Source organism: Macaca thibetana, chromosome 20 (genome assembly GCF_024542745.1).
Source record: "Macaca thibetana thibetana isolate TM-01 chromosome 20, ASM2454274v1, whole genome shotgun sequence".
Taxonomy (NCBI): Eukaryota; Metazoa; Chordata; class Mammalia; order Primates; family Cercopithecidae; genus Macaca; species Macaca thibetana.
The window spans coordinates 9,749,752-9,768,637 of record NC_065597.1 but is presented as its reverse complement, the minus strand read 5'-3'; the positions used below and the strand labels follow the sequence as shown (position 1 = coordinate 9,768,637).

At 46.1% G+C, this 18,886-nt stretch overlaps 2 protein-coding genes across 3 annotated transcripts in view; one reads left to right on the top strand and one right to left on the bottom strand.

The window, feature by feature from the left end:
• Nucleotides 1-18,239, top strand: part of CMTM4 (CKLF like MARVEL transmembrane domain containing 4) — an 80,965-nt gene extending 62,726 nt beyond the window's left edge. For both annotated transcript variants that reach the window (XM_050774976.1, XM_050774977.1), the window contains exons 3-4: nucleotides 9,191-9,289; nucleotides 10,806-18,239. In XM_050774976.1, the coding sequence (XP_050630933.1) occupies nucleotides 9,191-9,289; nucleotides 10,806-10,970 (264 nt within the window). In that variant the 3' untranslated portion in view covers nucleotides 10,971-18,239. The remainder of the gene's footprint in view (nucleotides 1-9,190; nucleotides 9,290-10,805) is intronic.
• Nucleotides 1-18,886, bottom strand: part of CA7 (carbonic anhydrase 7) — an 836,404-nt gene that overhangs the window by 221,055 nt on the left and 596,463 nt on the right. The gene's annotated exons all lie outside the window — the stretch shown is intronic.

Below are 18,886 nucleotides of genomic sequence, written 5' to 3'. Positions count from 1 at the left end.
TGGTGCAATCTTGGCTCACCACAACCTCCACCTTCTTGGTTCAAATGATTCTCCTGCCTCAGCCTCCCGAGTAGCTGGGATTACAGGCATGCACCACCATGACCAGCTAATTTTTTTGTATTTTTAGTAGAGAGGGGGTTTCTCCATGTTGGTCAGACTGGTCTTGGACTCCCAACCTCAGGTGATCTGCCCGCCTCAGCCTCCCAAAGTGCTGGGATTGCAGGCGTGAGCCGCCACGCCTGGTGATATTTGTTTTGCTCTGTGTCCTAGGAGCTCACACACTCACATATTCCACCCGTTTACTTTGATTAGTGCCACAGGGCTCCTCCTTTCCTCCCCTTCCCTTCTGGGATGTGATGCTATCTAAAAGGCATGTCTGATCCTCCCCCATCCCAAAAGCCTGCCAGTGGCTCCTACTCAACTGGCCCTAGAGCCCAGGGCCAGCTCAGCCAGACTTCCCTGAAGAGGAGCTCTGCACCTGCCTTCTCTACTTCCCCCTCTCCTAATCTCTCTTTTCTAATCTCTTATTGTCAAATTCTGAAAAAATTATGAAAGTAAATATGGAGTTTAATATACAGTCACCACCTGGGTCAACAAATAGGAGATTGTCAACACCCCAGAAGCTTCCCATGTGTATTTTCCAGCCAAACACACCTCCTGCCCCTTCCCCCAGTCCACCATCCTGACTATGTGGTGGTCTTGCCCAGTTCATCTTCAGCCCACTCCAGTCTGGCGGCATTGAAAGTCCCCTGGTCAGGAGCCTGGGATGGGGCCTCCGTGTTCCTGGATCCTCTGGTTGCTCTTGGGTTCTCACCCTACCCAACGTCCTGGCAGTGTCTGCTATGGGGCACTCTGTCCCTCCTGCCATACTCTCTCATCTTGCATCCTGACCCCCCACACTGTCCTGTTTTTCTTCTTCCGCTTTGGTCACCTTTTCTTAGTGGGGTCTGTGGCCCCGGAGACCTCTTAGGCCTCTATCTCAGAACCTAGGCCGGGTGCTGTGGTGGGTTGAGAACAGTTGGCAATCACCCGTAGGGTCCACTGGCTGAGCCCTGAGCCCTTGTGTTTTTTTTTTTTCTGATACCAAATACATTTTCCACACCAAGCTGTTCTGTAATTCTTTGACTCTGACTGGATATTCAACAGTTCCATTCAATTCTGACACTAACTCTCAGGGTTAGCACAGATCCCACAGGTGAGGGCCCAGTCCCACAAGATGGCCCCACTTTAGACACCAGCTGCAAAAGGGGCGCCGAGGCACTTCTGTCTGGCTGAGTACAGATTCGATGGTTTCCACCGCCCCTCCTCAGGTTCAGTCATTTTCTGCAGTGACTCACAGGACTCAGGAAGGTGCTTTACTTAAACAATCACTGATATGTTTTAAAGGATAAAACTCAGGAACAGCCACATGGGAGAGATCCATAGGGTGAGGCCGTCAGATGCAGGAGCCTCTGTCCTTATGGAGTCCAGAATGAGCTCCACTCAGAAGCTCCCCAGACCCCATCGTTTAGATATTTTTTCTGGAGATTTCACTAGGTAGGCATGACTGATTGGCCATTTGGTGATTGAACTCAATGTCCAGCTCCTCTAACTTCCCTGGAGGTCCAGGGGCTGGGGCTGAAAATTCCTACTCTCTAATCACCTGGCTGGCTTTTCTGGCGACCTGCCCTTATCCTGAAGCTGTCTACCACCCTATTCCCACAAAAGTCACTTCATTAGCGTAAACTTGGGTATGATTGAAAGGGACTCATTATGAATAACAAAAGACGCTCATATCACTCACGAGATTCAAGGATTTGATTAAATATTTTTCATTGTAGCACACTCATTCTTTCTGGGACCCAGTTTCCTCATCTATGAAAGTAGAACAAAACTTGTTCATTTTGGATCATAATTTAGAATTCACTGGGAGTGATGTGATTGGCACAGTGACTCCATAGATAGTAGCTGCTACTGTCATCAACATTATAATTATCCCTTTGATCCTGGGGCCGTTCAAGTACAAGTGAGCGCAAAGCGTGGGCCGAGTGCTTGCAAACGTTCTTGTCTCCTGGATGTGTAGGACAGAGGCTAGAGCCAGCCACACAGCACATTGGTTTGAGGGCCAACCAGGATTGCAGTGACAGCCCCAGGCTGATTCTGTGTACAAATATTTCATCTGTTATCAGTTCAGCCTTGATTTGTTTCATAGCCCAGGAACTCAAGTGCTTGATGCTGACTAAGATTTGCAGTATTCCAGTATTGAGCCTTTCAAATTGTGTGAATAATAAGTGCTTATTGTAAACAAAACAAAACAAAACAAAAAACAAACCCCCAAAAACTAGAAGATAATAGGTAATTTAAAAAAAATCATCTGATGACTGAAGAGAAATGAAAACTTGTCCACACAGAAGCTTGTAGGTTCACAGCTACATTATCTGTAATAACCAAAAAGTAGAAATAAATGTGCATCAACTGATGAAGGATAAATAACATGTGGTGTATCTATACAATCGACTATTATTCAGTAATAAAAAGGAATGAGTACTGATACATGCTACAACATGAATAAACCTTAGAACCATTATACTAAATGGAAGAGGCCAGGCACGAAAGACATGTTATATCATTCTATTTGTATGAAATGTCCAGAATGTTTGTGTATTTGTGGCAGAGTTCACACACACGCGCGCACACACGCGCACACACACACACACACACACACAAATGTCCAGAATAGGCAAATCCATAGAGACAGAAAGCAGATTGGTGGTTGCCTAGGGTTGGGGGAGGAATGAGGAATAACTGCTAATGTGTACGAGGCTGTTTTTGGAGTGCTAAAAACGTTCTAAAATTACATTGTGATTGAATTGTATACTTTAATTGGGTGTATGTTATGGTATGTGAATTATATCTCAATAAAGCTGTTTAAAAATACGCGATATGACCCACTGAAGGGTAACCACTTAAAACACTTGAGTATGAATCCTAAACTGTTCTCTCTAGGCTGCTTTTCGCATATGCATTGTGTTGTGATATGTGAGTGCAGAAAAATAGAACCATTAAAGTCATGCATTTTCATTTAAATTATTGTACCTTCCATGTTAAATATACAACAACATCATTATTTTTAATGACTGCATAGTGTTCCATTATGGAAATCCCATTTTATTGAACAACTCCCCTATTGAGCACTTTGCGTGCTTCCTTATACTTAGACCTTTTCGCCTTATATCATTTATTTATTCACTTTTTTGGAGACAGAGTCTCATCCTGTCCCCCAGGCTGCAGTGCAGAGGCGAGGTCTTCGTTCACTGCAGCCTCGACCTCCTGGGCTCAAGCAATCCTCCCACCTCAGCCTTCCAAGTAGCTGGGACTACAGGAATGCACTACCATGCCTGGCTAATTGTTTTGAATTTTTTGTAGAGACAGGGTTTTGCCGTGTTTCCCAGGCTGGTCTCGAACTCCTGAGCTCAAACAATCCACCCACTTCAGCCTCCCAAATATTGGGATTACAGGCAGGAGCCACCGTGCCTGGCCCCCAGTATGATTTTTTTTTTCCGAGACGGAGTCTCGCTCTGTCTCTCAGGCTGGAGTGCAAAGCTCACTGCAACCTTTGTTTCCCAGGTTCAAGTGTTTCCTCTGCCTCAGCCCCCCGAGTAACTGGGTTACAGGCATGTGCCACCACACCCAGCTAATTTTTGTATTTGTTTAGTAGAGACGTGGTCTCGCCATGTTGGCCAGGCTGGTCTAGAATTCCTGATCTCAGGTGATTCGCCTGCCTCGGCCTCCCAAAGTGCTGGGATTACAGGCATGAGCCACCACTCCCAGCCCCCACTATATTTAAGATGGATTTCCAAGTGTAGGATTCATAGGAAAATGACATGAACCTCTTTAAAACCCTTGATACCTATTGGCAGTGGTTTTCCAGGAAGTTGTGTCATTGAAGCCCTTCTTGTTGGTCTTCTCACTATCTCCAACACACACGCTTACCCCAGGTGTATAGTCTGCTAGTCCCACAGGTGAATAGTAGTATATGATTGCCAATTTAATTTTCATTTCTTTGGCTATAAGTAAATTTGAATATTTGTTCCTGCTTATTACCCAGTAGTATTCTTTTTCAAATTGCTTATGTATGTCCTTTTCTCACTTTGTTACTTTTTCTCATTAATTTGCAAGAGCTATTTATAAATTAAAGATATTGAACTTTTTTTTTTTTTTTTGGTTTTTTGGTTTTTGAGACGGAGTATCACTCAGCCACCCAGGCTGGAGTGCAGTGGCGCGATCTTGGCTCATTGCAACCACCGTCTCCCGGGTTCAAGCAATTCTCCTGCCTCGGCCTCTCGAGTAGCTGGGATTACAGGCACCTGCCATCACGCCTGGCTAATTTTTGTATTTTAGTAGAGATGGGATTTCACCATGTTGGCCAGTTTTGTCTTGAACTCCTGACTTCAGGTGATCCGCCTGCCTCAGCCTCCCAAAGTGTTAGGATTATAGACATGAGACACTGCGCCCGGCCAATTTTTTTTTTTTTTGAGACAGAGTCTTGCTCTGTCACCCAGGCTGGAGTGCAGGGGTGCAGTTTTGCTCATTGCATCCTCTGCCTCCCAGAATCCAGCAATTCTCCTGACTCAGCCTCCTGAGTAGCTGGCACTGCAGGCACCCACCACCACGTCCAGCTAATTTTTTGTGTTTTTAGTAGAGACAGTGGTTCACCATGTTGGCCAGGGTGGTCTCAAACTCCTGACCTCAAGTGGTCCACCTCCCTCAGCCACCCACAGTGCTGGGATTACAGACGTGAGCCACTGTGCCTGGCCAATATTGACCATTTTGTCAAATGGTTATTTAAGGTTTAATATTTGTCAAGATTATACTTGAAGGTTTCTACATTTGGTATAATGCTTAGAAAGTTCTTCTTGACCAGGGTTATTTAAACACACACACATACTTTTGTGGTTTTGCTTTTTAAATGTAATTTTTATTCTCTTTGATTTATTTTGCTTTAAGGTGTTAGGTAGGAATACACATTTTTGAAAGTATTTGTTCAATAGTTGCTTAACATTGTCATTTGTTTCCTCACTACCTTTCTTTTTAAAATACAGCACTGTGTTTCAAATGGCACTATTCCATTGTCATACTCAATAGAATTAGCAATATTTAATTTTATTTAATATCCAGTTCATATTCAGATTTTCCCTTTGTCTCACAATGTCTTTTTTTTTTTTTTTTTTTTTTTTTTTTTTTGAGACAGAGTCTTACTTTGTCACCCAGGCTGGAGTGCAGTGGCCGGATCTCAGCTCGCTGCAAGCTCCACCTCCCGGGTTTATGCCATTCTCCTGCCTCAGCCTCCCGAGTAGGTGAGACTACAGCCGCCCGCCACCTCGCCTGGCTAGTTTTTTGTATTTTTTAGTAGAGACGGGGTTTCACCATGTTACCTAGGATGGTCTCGATCTCCTGACCTCGTGGTCTGCCCGTCTTGGCCTCCCAAAGTGCTGGGATTACAGGCTTGAGCCACCGGGCCCGGCCCACAGTGTCTTTTTACTTTTTTTTTATTTGTTTTTGAAACAGAGCCTTGCTCTGTCGCCCAGGCTGGAGTGCAGTGGCGCGATCTCGGCAAACTACAAGCTCCGTCTCCCGGGTTTACGTCATTTTCCTGCCTTAGCTTCCCCAGTAGCTGGGACTACAGGTGCACACCACCAGGCCTGGCTAATTTTTGTTGTATTTTTTGGTAGAGATAGGGTTTCACCATGTTAGCCAGGATGGTCTCAATCTCCTGACCTCGTGATCCGCCCACCTTGGCCTCCCAAAATGCTGGGATTACAGGCGTGAGCTACTGCGCCCGGCCAACATTTGTTTTGTTCAAATCTTGATGCACGCAAGGTCCCCGCAAACAGCTCCATTCCCCCAGCCCTGCGCTTTTGTTGTTGTTGTTGAGACAGAGTCTCTCTCTGTTGCTCAGAGGAGTGCAGTGGCGCATTCTGGGCTCACTGCAACCTCTGCCTCCCGGGTTCAAGCAGGTCTCCTGCCTCAGCCTCCTGAGTAGCTGGGACTACAGGCGCATGCTACTATGCCCAGCTAATTTTTTTTTTTTTTTTTTTTTGAGAGGGAGTCTCACTCTGTCGCCCAGGCTGGAGTGCAGTGGCGAGATCTTGGCTCATTGCAACCTCCACCTCTTGGCCTCTAGCGATTCTCTTGCCCCAGCCTGCCGAGTAACTGGGACTACAGGTGCATGCCACTGTGCCTGGCTAATTTTTTGTGTTTTAGTAGAGATGGGGTTTTGCTATGTTGCCTAGGGTGGTCTCGAACTCCTGAGCTCAGGCAGTCCACCCACCTCAGCCTCCCAAAGTGCTGGGATTACAGGTGTGAGCCACCACACCTGGCCACGGCTAATTTTGTATTTTTAGTAGAGATGGGGTCCAGCTAATTTTTGTATTTTTAGTAGAGACGGGGTTTTACCATGTTTGCCAGGCTGGTCTCTATCTCCTGACCTCAGGTGATCCGCCCACCTCGGCCTCCCAAAGTGCTGGGATTATAGGCGTGAGTCACCATACCTGGCCCCCCTTTTTCTTTTTATTCTGTTGACTTGTTAGAAAAACTGGGTCATTTATCCTGTAGAGGGTCCTGCAGTTGAGTTGACTGTGTGCACCCTCATGGTAGTGTTTCACATGTCCTTCTTTCCCCATCTCTGTGACCTAGTTATTGGTCTCAGGGCAATGTGGTGCCATAGCAGCTGCTCTGATAATTGAAATGTTTTCTGATCTGCTCTGCCCTTGAGGCAGCCACTTGTCACATGTGGCTACCGAGCACTTGAATTGTGGCTAGTGTGATTGAAGAGTGGAATTTTTTATCTTATATGAATTAGTTTAACTTTAGTCACACATGGCTAGTGTTTGCCCTATTGGACAGCACAGTCCTAGAAGCTCAATTATATTTAGATTCATCTTTTAAGCAAGTGCTTCAGTATTTAAATATAATTCAGTGGGATTTGAGGAGGCAGATATGTTATGCTCTTATTGGCAGTTGCTGGCATTTTTTTCCCCTGGTTTAATCTGGTCCCTTAGCCTCAGATCATATTGGAAGATTATTTTGTATCTTTTAAAAATAGGCTTTTTGAAATTTTTTTCCCTGTATTCGCTGATCCCATTCATCATCTCATTCTCCATTCACTATTGTTAATGATCATTGCTAACACAAATTTAAAACTATGGATACTCCTACAACTTAAACATTTTTGACTGTTTTCTCTTTTCTTTTTCTTTCTTTCTTTTTTTTTTTTTTTTTTGAGACGGAGTTTCGCTCTTGTTGCCTAGGCTGGAGTGCAATGTTGCAGTCTCAGCTCACGGCAACCTCCACCTCCCGGGTTCCAGCAATTCTCCTGCCTCAGCCTCCTGAGTAGCTGGGATTACAGGCATGTGCCACCACACCCGGCTAAATTTTGTATTTTTAGTAGAGACGGGGTTTTTCCGTGTTGGTCAGGCTGGTCTCGAACTCCCAACCTCAGCTGATCCACCCGCCTCGGCCTCCCAAAGTGCTGGGATTACAGGCATGAGCCACCGTGCCTGGCCTGTTTGTTTTCTAGCCCTTTGCTGCATCTCTATTTTTAAAAAGTCACTGTTAATGTCGATACTGTTTTATTTGATGTTTGACCTCACAGTGTATTATATTTTCCCCTTGTTTCTGAATAGTCTTTGCTTTGAGAAGTATATTCTATATTCTCTTTTTACCCCTATAGCATCTTACCAGAGCTGAGTGTAACTAAATGCTTTCTGGTTTGAATTTGTGAAAAATTTGCCCTGGCTTACGCAGGTCGTAGCTGAAACCCATCCTGCTGGCAGATGTATCTGAGCAGAGCTTTCCGTGAGCCAGGAGCAGGTTGGTTGTCTGCTGCAAGGTTCAGCACTGTTACGATGCCAGCATTGTCTCTTTACATCTTATTTTATTATTTTATTGAGACAGAGTCTTGCTCTGTCACCCGGGCTGGAGTGCAGTGGCGCGATCTTAACTCACTGCAACCTCTACCTCCCGGGTTCAAGTGATTCTCATGCTTCAGTTGCCCAAGTAGCTGGGATTACAGGTGTGCACCACCATGCCCAGCTAATTTTTGTATTTTTAGTAGAGATGGGGTTTCACCATGTTGACCAGGCTGGTCTCGAACACCTGACCTCAAGTGATCCATCCACCTCAGCCTCCCAAACTGCTGGGATTACAGGTGTGAGCCACCGCACCAGCCATCTTTACATCTTCAAAAAGAGGAAATCGACCTTGGAGCCAGGCCAGACCAGAGGACCCATCAGGTGTTTATAGTGTAATCAGCCTGGCACTCAGGCAGTTTGGGCTTTTTCTTGAATTTTTTTTTCCTATAGAGGTTTTAGAGGTACTCTGTTATGACCCAGGCTACTGGGGGCCTCAGGCCAAAGTGGTAATAATAGAAGTGACAGTAAATGTGTAAGCAACCGTAGCTGTGGGCCAGGCACCATGCTGGGCTCTTTACCTGTATAGTTCCATTTAATTCCTTCAACAACTCTGGGAGGAATGGGGTACATTCTCAGGTAAAGCACAGAAACAAAGTAGCTTGTCCAAAGTCATATGGGTGGTTTGGACCCTGCTTAGGCTGTGACCTTTCATTACCGTGCTATGTTCCCTTCTACAAATAAGACAGGAGTTAAATCTATGAAACGGTGGATGTGTGCTGTGTGAGAAGCTTAGGAGAAAATTCTCCAGGCTTTAGTGACATAGAGGCTTGAAAGACTGCTTGAGAAAGAGCGTGAGGTCTGGCTGTGTGCTTTCTATGTGTGAAAGTTTGTTTTGAATGTCACATGTGAGTGCGGGAAATGCTGGAGGGATTTCACCAGTTTTAGTACATTCGGACCCCTGGAGAGCTTTGTCCATAGCAAGATGATTTGAGTGTGGTTTTTAAAGGATGGCACCAGACCTCTAAATGGTAATTACTGTTATCAATTTTGGTTAGTATTTCTTCAGAAAGGTAGTGGGGTTGGTGAAAATGAAGATTTTGTGGTGGTGATTTATCAAGTAGTGTCATAAACTTTGCCTTCTTTTGTGTGACCAGTAACCCTGTGACATTGAGACTGAAATATGGAGCCACCAGGGAGGTTGGGTATTGTAGGTCTTATTTTGAAAGTTCTTCAGTTGCTTTTAGAGCAAAGATGGAATGGTTCTTCTCATTTGTTTTATTTTGTCTCTCTCTCTCTAGGATTTGGTCAACACTGGACTCAGCACTTTCCTTTTCTTTATTGCTTCAATCGTACTGGCTACTTTAAATCACAGAGCCGGAGCAGAAATTGCCGCTGTGGTAAGCAAACTCAAATGGTTAAAGCAGGCTGATCTGGGGACCTCCTGTGACCTGGTCGCCTGTCCCTGGCATTTGTCCTGCTCCCCCTCCTATGGCTTTTCCTTTGCTAAAGATGATCTTACTGGGCCAGTGGGGGTCCCAGTCCCTTCAGTGCTGTGGTTCTCAAAGTATGGGCCCCAGAACAGCAATCTCAGCATCTGTTAGACATCCTTAGGCTCCACTCCAGAGCTACTGAGTCAGAAATGTATTTGAATGAACCCTCTGGATGATACAGATGCATACTCAAGTTCAAGAACCCCTGCTTTGGTTCGTTTCCAACACAGTCCTTGATGATTGTCAGTGATGTTGTTTAAGAGCCTTACCTGGCCGGGCATGGTGGCTCACACCTATAATCCCAGCACTTTGGAAGGCTGAGGCGGGCGGATCATGAGGTCAGGAGATTGAGACCACGGTGAAACCCCGTCTCTATCAAAAATACAAAAAAATTAGCTAGGTGTGGTGGCAAGTGCCTGTAGTCCCAGATACTCAGGAGGCTGAGGCAGGAGAATGGCGTGAACCCGGCAGGCGGAGCTTGCGGTGAGCTGAGATCACGCCACTGAACTCCAGCCTGGGCAACTGAGTGAGCCTCTGTCTCAAAAGAAAAAAAGAAAAAGAAAAAAAAGAAAGAGCCTTGCCTGCCTGGGGAAGGGGGGGGAGGGTTCTTGAATGCAGTCATGATGCCGTTTAGCAGTCACATGACATTTCAAGGTGGAAATGCCATGGCGGGTGGGGACCAGATAATGTAGGACTTTCCCTCTGCATGCCCTGCATTTCTGTATTGCTCTCAGTTTATGAGGAACAGGTATCCTTTTTGTAATGGGGGGATTAAAAGGTTTATAAATGATTAAACTAGCTGTTCTCTCAGGTACCACTCAGGAGATTTGTCAGTCTTAATAATTAAAACTCTGTGCTTCTCACTCTGGAGCTGCTTCCTTGGAGCTGCCCAGTGAGAGGCAGGTGTGGGATGGGGGCTGTGATGTGGAACGTTTGGCCCTGTGGCTTGATTTGGGACCCACATGCAAAACCCTGATTTTCTGTCTACGTTACATTTTGTCTGCACTGTATTTTCTCATCTGGGACCAGAGGCCCTGAAGGTGCAGTAAAAGAGGTACTTTTGTGATTTTTTTTTCTTATAGGTCCACAATACTTCAAAGGAAACCTTAGGCTGTCTTTAGGTCAGGCAAGATTTTCTGTGTGTCACATGACTAGAGACTCAGCCGTGGTGTGACAGCCACACATCCAGCAGGGCTGGGCACAGGCTTTCCTTTGACTCTGAGCCACCCTGTCATATGTATTTGAAACAAGACTTTAGATTAAATGGGGCTGCTGAGAGGGGAAAGAGATCAAAGAATGAAGGCACAGGGTTGTAGTGGTCAGTTGGCAGAGCAGGAAGGGGCTGCACGTGGCTTGGGTCACCACGGAAGCCTTGGGGGGCTAGGCCACGTGCCCGAGGACTAACTGTGCTGGTGTGTTTTAGATATTTGGCTTCTTGGCGACTGCAGCATATGCAGTGAACACATTCCTGGCAGTGCAGAAATGGAGAGTCAGCGTCCACCAGCAGAGCACCAATGACTACATCCGAGCCCGCACAGAGTCCAGGGATGTGGACAGTCGCCCTGAGATCCAGCGCCTGGACACGTGAGGACCTGCCTGGATCCTCCTCCCTCCCGTCCTTGTACCCGTCTCTCAGTCAAGTTTTCTTTCCCTTGTTGTGTCAGATTTCCATGTGATTCAGTTGAATTTTGTCCTCTTTGGTAAAAGTTCATTTTGGGAAAGGGTTTCCCGAGTGGCCCAGTGGGCGGGTCTGCGGTGGAGTCAGGACGCCCATGTTCCTTGGTGTTTGGGGCTGTGGAGCAGCCAGTGTCACTGCCCAGGTCCACTTGTGGTCTTACCTGCCCTGAAGCACAGGCTTCCTTTGACTCTGAGCCACCCTGTCATGTGTATTTGTAACAAGATGACTTTGGATTAAATGGGGCTGCTAAAAGGGGGGGAAATATGAAGGAATGAAGGGACAGCATTGGAACGGTCAGTCGGCAGTGGTTCTCAGGCAGCCTTAGGCACCACCTGCTCCAAGTCAGTGTTGAGTCTGGCTGCCAGGATCCAACCCACTCCTCGTCTTCCATGCCAGGGCCCCCAGGCAGCCAGCACCAGCCCAAAGGCCACAGGGTTGGGGAAAGCTAATGTCCTATTAGGATGGCTCCCAGGGACCTGTGACTCATGGGAGGGTTACCTTTTGTTTCCTACTCTGATGAGAAATCACTTGATTCTTCCTCAAATGAATCAGCTTCCTGAACCCCAGATTCTTCTCCAGGAATATGGGGACCATCTTGTTTTCCAGTTTCCTGCCTACTCTAAGTACTTTGAGGCTGAACTGCAGATTTTCAGTCATTTTACCTTCTCAGGTAAAAGCCATGAAAGAAACAAGCCTATTCCACCAGCCAAAGCACTTGCCCATTTGCTGGCTTCATGGACTGCAGGTGGGAGGTATGTGGTTGTGTTAAAAAACAGCATGCACATGCGCACGCGCGCACACACACACACACCCTCCTCTATTTTAGGGTTGTGTGCTAATTTTCTAAATGCCTGCAAAGAGTTCTAACGTGATTCTGAGCAGATTCGTCTAGGATTTGAAAATACTTGAATTTGCACCAGAACACACCCTTCCACCCATGTTTCAAAAGGCACTAACTGTTGCTTTGGGCGCCTCAGTGTCATAACTACAGACATCCTTCTTGGGAGTTGTTGGGGTGAAAAATCCTAGCTGCTTAAGGTTTCTGATTGATTATTGATAAAGTGAAGATTATTGTGTGTGGTGAATGAGTTCAGTGAGTCCCCATGATGCAGTAGTTTTTTTTTTTTTTTTTAATTAGAGATTAATTATATCTTTTATGGAAAAAAGTTGGTTTAGTTTGTCAGGTTTTCACTCTTTGAACTGTTTTTAATGTTTACAAACCTCACTCTAGCTCTAACATTTTGTGTTTAGCCCTCACCAAAAAGCACTTACTGTGGTAGGAAGATTTTGCAGTAATGTGGAGAAATCCCCAAGATCAAGTGCTGACAAATGTTGACAGCTTTAGCAGTGTACTGCGTAATAAATAACTCTGAGGGGGTGGCGGGGGTCTTTGTGAGAAAGCGTCCCCTTATGCACATGTGGCATCTCATTCCCTGGGAAAGGATAGCATCTGATCTCACAGTGTTGATCAGGCAACACTGCTGGGCTGGGGTCGGAGCTGGGGTTAGCTCCCTGCACCAACACCTTGAGTACAATCTGAGTTCGGAGCAGTGGCCCAGGCTATGTGGCTGAGCACCATGTCTGTCTCGGGCTGACCCTGCTAGCCTGTTAACAACTGTCTCCCCTCTGCTCCCACAGAGAGGGCAGCCAGGCCGGCTCACAGCTGGGTGTGCTGCCTGGCAGGTCTGTTGAGTGTGTTTGCAAAGTCAAAACTGGGCTTATCTCCCTTTAAGAGTCCCTTTTAAAATAGGGCCACAGAGGCTCAGCCTTGCATTAAATGGGGCCCACTTGGAAGGACCACCCTGAGCTTTATCAGAAATCTCTTGCTGGGAATCTTGTTACTTGGCCCCCAAAAAAGGCCACCTTTGAAGTGGGATTAAAAACAACACCATTCAGGTGGGCTTGTTGCCCAAGTTTTCCAGGTCACTTCAGTAAAACCACTTGATCATCTGGTGAAAGTGGGAGCAGGTGGTCGGCCTCCCGAGGATATGTTGTCAGCTGCAAGAAATAGTTCCGAAGTCACTGAAACTAAATGCAGATGAATGACCAAAAAGGATGCCACGCCACAGAGTGACTTACGAGTCAATTTGCATCTTCGTGATAGACTCTTCAGAATTATTTATGTCCCTGTAACTATTTAATATCCTTTGTGCCATGAGGCTCCCCCGTGGTTTTGTAAATGTTCTCCTTGTATTTAATTAACTCCCACTAGGACCGGAAGTGGTGCCATGGACACTTTCTAGTTGATGTAATGTGTGGTTGCACATCTCATCATGTATAGACCATGTGGTGACGAAAGTTCTGGAGGGAATAGGGTTGTCCACGGTGAACGTGAAGATGCCTATATTTTTCTTATATTGCCTCTGTGCAAACAGAAGACAATCTATATCTGGGGGCCTTAAAATGACCTCTTGGCAAATTGAAGGAAGTGTTTTTGCATTTAATAGTTTCAATAGGGACCAATATCAGTTTGGTTTGGGGCATTTGAAGGCTGAGTGACCTTAATTTTTCTCACTGTTCTGGTGGGTTGATATAGGTTTTCACATTTCAAGCAAAACTTGAAGAAACTGCAGTTGCTATGTGCATTTGGATTTGTTCCTGGACACTGTACAGCTGAAACCCTCAAGCATTTGGTGGAACCTCTGGTGGTTTTAGATGGATGCAAACACTGACGTCCTCAGAGAAAGTTTATTTTGGCACTGATTGGGTGGATTTGGTATTTTTTCCCTGATTCTCTTTGATATCCTTCCTTCACACTGCTGAAGGCAGGGGAGGGAAATACGCTTTCCCTGCCTTAAAGAGGGATTGCAGTCATGAAAGGCTGAAGATACTTGCTGGCCCCACATAAAGCTGGGAAGAGCAGATGCAGTTACAGATTAAAATCTCGTCAGATAAGTTCGATTTGAAGTGAACAGCCATCCGAGGAGGTGACTTTTGTCTACAGAAAAAGCAAGAATGTGGCACCCTGCACAGCCCCAATACACATCTTCCTTGGCAACGTGAGCTAAAGCCAGCATGGGCAAGGCCAGCCCAGCTCTGAGGGCTTGGCCCTGGGAAGTCGGCGGCACCCGCAGCCCTTTGGGTCCTGTTACTGTCCCCTGGCGGGAAGGCTCACGCCTGTGGGCAGCCACGGAATGTGTCTGACCTCCACCCTATGTCGGGTGCTTCTGGGAGAGCTTCGTGACTCAGTTGAAAACATTTTGACTCTCTTCAAGTTTGCAGTTTAATCTGTGGTTCTTGGAAGCTGTCCTAGTGAGTCAGCATTGGGTTAAGCCTGAGGAGACCAAGCTCCAACACCTTTGTGCACTCATGTATATGAATTCTTGCTTGCAGTGAATGAGCCCTGAACAACCCTAGGGTGTGTCATGTCCTGCGTGTGGCCCAGACGTGTTTTCCTGTAGATTCACATGAGAAAACCTCACCTATCCATGTGCTCTAAGAGGTGGACTGAGGTCTAATCCCTCCCTGGCGAGGTAAATCGCCAGATTTTCTGTGGGTTGGTCTTAACACCTAGGAGATGAATAGAGCGTGGAGACACCTGACCAATTTAGTGATTCTGCAAGGCAGTGATGATTTAAGGGTTCCCATTGTCTCATCTGTGTTCAAAACAAAGCGATCATGAAGTCTTTGTGCCACCGCCTGACTGTCATCTTCTCCAGATCTTGTTTACAGAGAAATAATGACGTTAAACAGGTATCAGAAAGGGGAAAAAAGTTTCTAGGCCAAGAGCTACTGGTGGATTCTCTTGAGCAGAATAACAAGTTGCTTCCTGCTCCAGGGACTGCCATTAGCTTGTGAGGTCTCCAGGTGCCTTGTTAGTTCCCAGTGAAGCTGCAGAATCCAGGGTTTTTTCCAGGTTTGTCTTATTTTATCAGCACCCATGTCCAGGCCCAACAGCTTGGTAGGCTGGTGAGGTCCACACACAGTCAGGTCTGGGAGATGAGGGAGGAAGCGGTGGCCTGGAACACCCCGCCTGTCTTCCATCAGCACTAGACAGCTCAGGCTATCTTGGAAACGTGTACTTGGTTAACTGCCTTCCTGTCCTCTTGTCTTTGAAAGCTGTCTCATGTTCCACAGTCAGCTTGAGGGCAAGAGTGGGATGCTGGGGACAGGTCTTCCCCGTGCTATGGGTGAGCTCCTGGCATCTGGCTCAGGAACATGTGGGTCTAGCAGGTGACTCTGAAGCTGGCTTGGCTGCCATCTCAGACAGGACGCAGGCCTGACACCCTCAGCTTTCAGCTTTGTAAACTTCCCTGGCGCTTTATAGAATCTTGTGTTTCTTCTCTTCTCAGCAGATGTCATTCAAATCACAAGAACTGTCTGGTTGAGAAAGTAATTTAAAATATTTGACCTTTTATGTTTCTTTTATTTAGAAACGGTGAGAGAAAATACCTTCAATATCTATTACGTCTAGAAGAATGTTCTTCTGAAAGTGAATGTTCTGTTTAATTCTTCTCCATGTGAGTGAGTAGCATTTGTACACTCTTCAGCTTGAAGCGGAATAGGTCCTGTTATATTCTCTTCTTTTGTCTGGGATATATTCTTTTTCCATTTGAATACAGTTTTTCAACCTTTGGGATTTTTTTTTTCCTTTCTAGTTTTTCCTATTCACAAACATAACAGTAAGGGAAAAAATCACCCACAAGCCCGCTGAGTTTGAATCACTGGCAGCTTGCCTAGAAAAGTTTAGATGATGGGTCCTTGAATGGTGTATCTATTTCATAGGGTAAGTTTGTTGTCTATGTTTTTTTATGCTGAGGCTTTAATTCAGGTGACTGCTATCTAGACACCTGGGTTGGCGTGTTTTCTTTGGGATGCATAATACAGAAAGGCCAGGGAGCCTTTGGCTTGGACCCCAGGGAGCTATCGAAACTTTTGAAGTTTAAGTTTAGGAGTAAGAACATATCTCAGACCACCTTAGTCAGCTTTGCTAATGGGATTTAGGGCCAGGCCAGAGTTTCTTTTCCTAACTGTTCCTGAAAAGAGAGATGGTGTGAAACAAGATTCTGATAATGGTTTGTGTGAGATTTGATCATAGTCTAAAACTATCATGTCTTGAGTTGCCTTAGGATGACAGTGCAGACACCCAGTAGGAAGTACCCCATTTTTATCAGGAAAGTCAGTCACGCGAAGGGATGGTGAGGAGACGAGGGGAGAGGAGGGAGACTTGGTGCCCTTGCACCAGGGTGAGGCCTGACTCACGCTGCTTCCCCCCACAGGCCCTGCTTTGCTTGCCTGCTTTTTCCAGAGTCAATTTTGCAAGTTTCGAGACTCTGTTCCCCTCTTTGCAGAAGTGAGGAAGGCAAATACTCAGGGTTTGAACAGAGACCTGGCTGGCTCGAGGGCTGGCAGATGCGAGGGCAGGACACCTGGGATGGACTTGTAGGCTGGCCCAGGCCCAAAGGGGGCTGCCTGCTCCCAACTCTTTCACTCTGTAACCCATTTTAAAATGAGTTTTTGAATCTTGCCTCAAATTGACCTACTTGGATAAAATCAGTGCTTTTCCTAACTTGATTTTGTTTGACATGGTTCCCTCTAAGAGAATGCTAGGAATTGAAACTATTTGTATATGTTGAAATTTGTAGGGGTTCAGGAACCCATGGCAGAAACATATTTATTTACAAGTATGACTATTTTTTTTTCAAAGTAGGCAATTCTGTCTTTGTATATTTTAAGGCAAATAATCACTTCACCTCTGGTGCCTTCCATGCGTCGCATAAGCACTCTTGTCAATCATGGAATTGGAAAAAAAGATGTACATTTAGTTAAGCCAGATAACACTATTTTTATAGCATGATTTTAGATTGTGTCCTTTTAATATTGTTTTCAACAATGGTAGTTTTGAGGTTTTGGCCATTTTCTCTTTACACTTCGTATGTATTTTAAAGAAGGAAAAAACAACAAAAAAATTCCCTGGCTATTCCTCTTTCCTCTCTGCTGCTGCTTCTCCCACATCTTGTTCCTGCTTATTTAAATAGTCTGAGAGTAAGAGTATATTTCTGTGAAATAATTATAAGTCAGTATAATTGCATTGGCATTTTTTAACCACTTGCTCAGTTTGGAGCCACTGCTCACCTCAAACAGTACAAAGAAAGTGGTTCCATATTTTACCAACAAAAGAGTAGCATCAGAGCCCTGACCTGTCTTTGGGTGTAAAATAGTGAAAGGCCGGCGTCTGGCTCCTTCCCCTGTGGTTTGGGCTGGTGAACTGAGCCCAGGTGTATTCTCTGGCCTGGGCCCCTTCCAGGATCAGTGCAGGCGTCCTGCAGAGGCGCGGCCTTCCTGCCACTACAGAGTGGGAAGCTTCCCGGGGGACCTCAGCCGGCTCTGGAGCTCTCACCTTCCACTCGGATCTCGTATTGGTTCGTTGTGGATGCTCTGGCTAGGCTTGGTGGCATATTCCAGGCTTCAGGCCTGAACAAAACAGGCTGCTTGCTGTGAGGAGCTAGATGACACCAAGACACAGACATATACTCTTCAGCAGCTCCTTTCGCCTCTCCTTCCTGCAGGGCGTGAGTTATGGCTGGTCCCAAAACCCTTGAATAAACTAGCTGAGCCATTGCAAATGAAGGTACAGATGGATTGAAACATAAAATCGTAGCTTTTGATGTCCTTCTGAAGGGTCAGAATATGTAATTATTTGATAACCAAGGAAGTCAAGCCAGATGGCTAAGTAGTAACTTTCCAATATGATTTATCCGTGGTACTTCACCTGGTGGCACTTTTGGGGGGCAATATTAACAACTATCACATTTTACTTGTTAAGTCTCTTTCATTCTGGCAGTTTAAAGACACAACTGTGGGCTTTCTGAGGCAATGCCCATTGGGCAAACTTAGGTTTATGTGTTTGGTTTTTCAGCTACGGAAGCCCTGGGTGGGTGCCCCCTGGCTGGCCTGGCTCTCGGGTTCAAGTCTGTATGTCTGGAGTGGGTTGGGGCCCCAAAGCTTTGCTGCTATTGATTTGTCCCCGACAGCAGGCAAAGCCTCACATTGCCCTCAATTTTCCCCCTTTCATTTGAAGGACCAATTTTTCACGGTACTTGTCTTGATCTTTTTCATAGTGTTCAAATCTGTATTTTTGTATGTAGAGGAAAATAATTTTCTCAACACTAATCGTTAATAACTATTGTATTAAATCGTCATGAAGGAACTCTTGTTTAATAAATGGACGTGTAAGGATGTCGTTGTCTCTCCTCACTCTGGCTGGCCTCCTCTGCCCCTTAAAGGTTATGGATCCAGTTCCTGAAACAGGGCTGCTGTGTGGAGGTTGAACAGAGCCATGATCCTCGGTGGAACAAGGCCTCTGTGACACCAGCTTTGCCGCTTTGCCAGGGCTGACAAGGTGGAACGTAAATTCCACCAGGGGCCTCTCCGCTCCTGCACACCCAGCTTTCATATGCATTTTCAGCACATGTGGTGTGTGACAGTTTGGGTGGAATGTCTTGTCTTTTCCCATCAGCCTGGACAAGAACGCTGACCTGGGTCCTCCAGGGCTGCAGTTCTCTGGGCTGTTAGAGAGCCCCAGGGTTCCCGCTGCCTGAGGCTGCTGTGAGACACTATCCTGATGTGTAAGTGAGAGGGCCCTGGGCCAGTTACCCGACCTTTGTCTCAGTTTCTTTGTTTGTAAAACAGGATAGTGTGAGAACTAGAGCCAGGGTCCCCAACCCCTGGGCAGTGGACTGGTACCATGGGGCCTGTTAGGAGCCAGGCTGCACAGCAGGAGGTGAGTGGCAAGCAACTGAGCTCCACGTCCTGTCAGCCCGGCAGTGGGATTAGGTTCTCATAGGAACACGAATCCTGTTGTAAACTGTGCATGCTGTGGATCT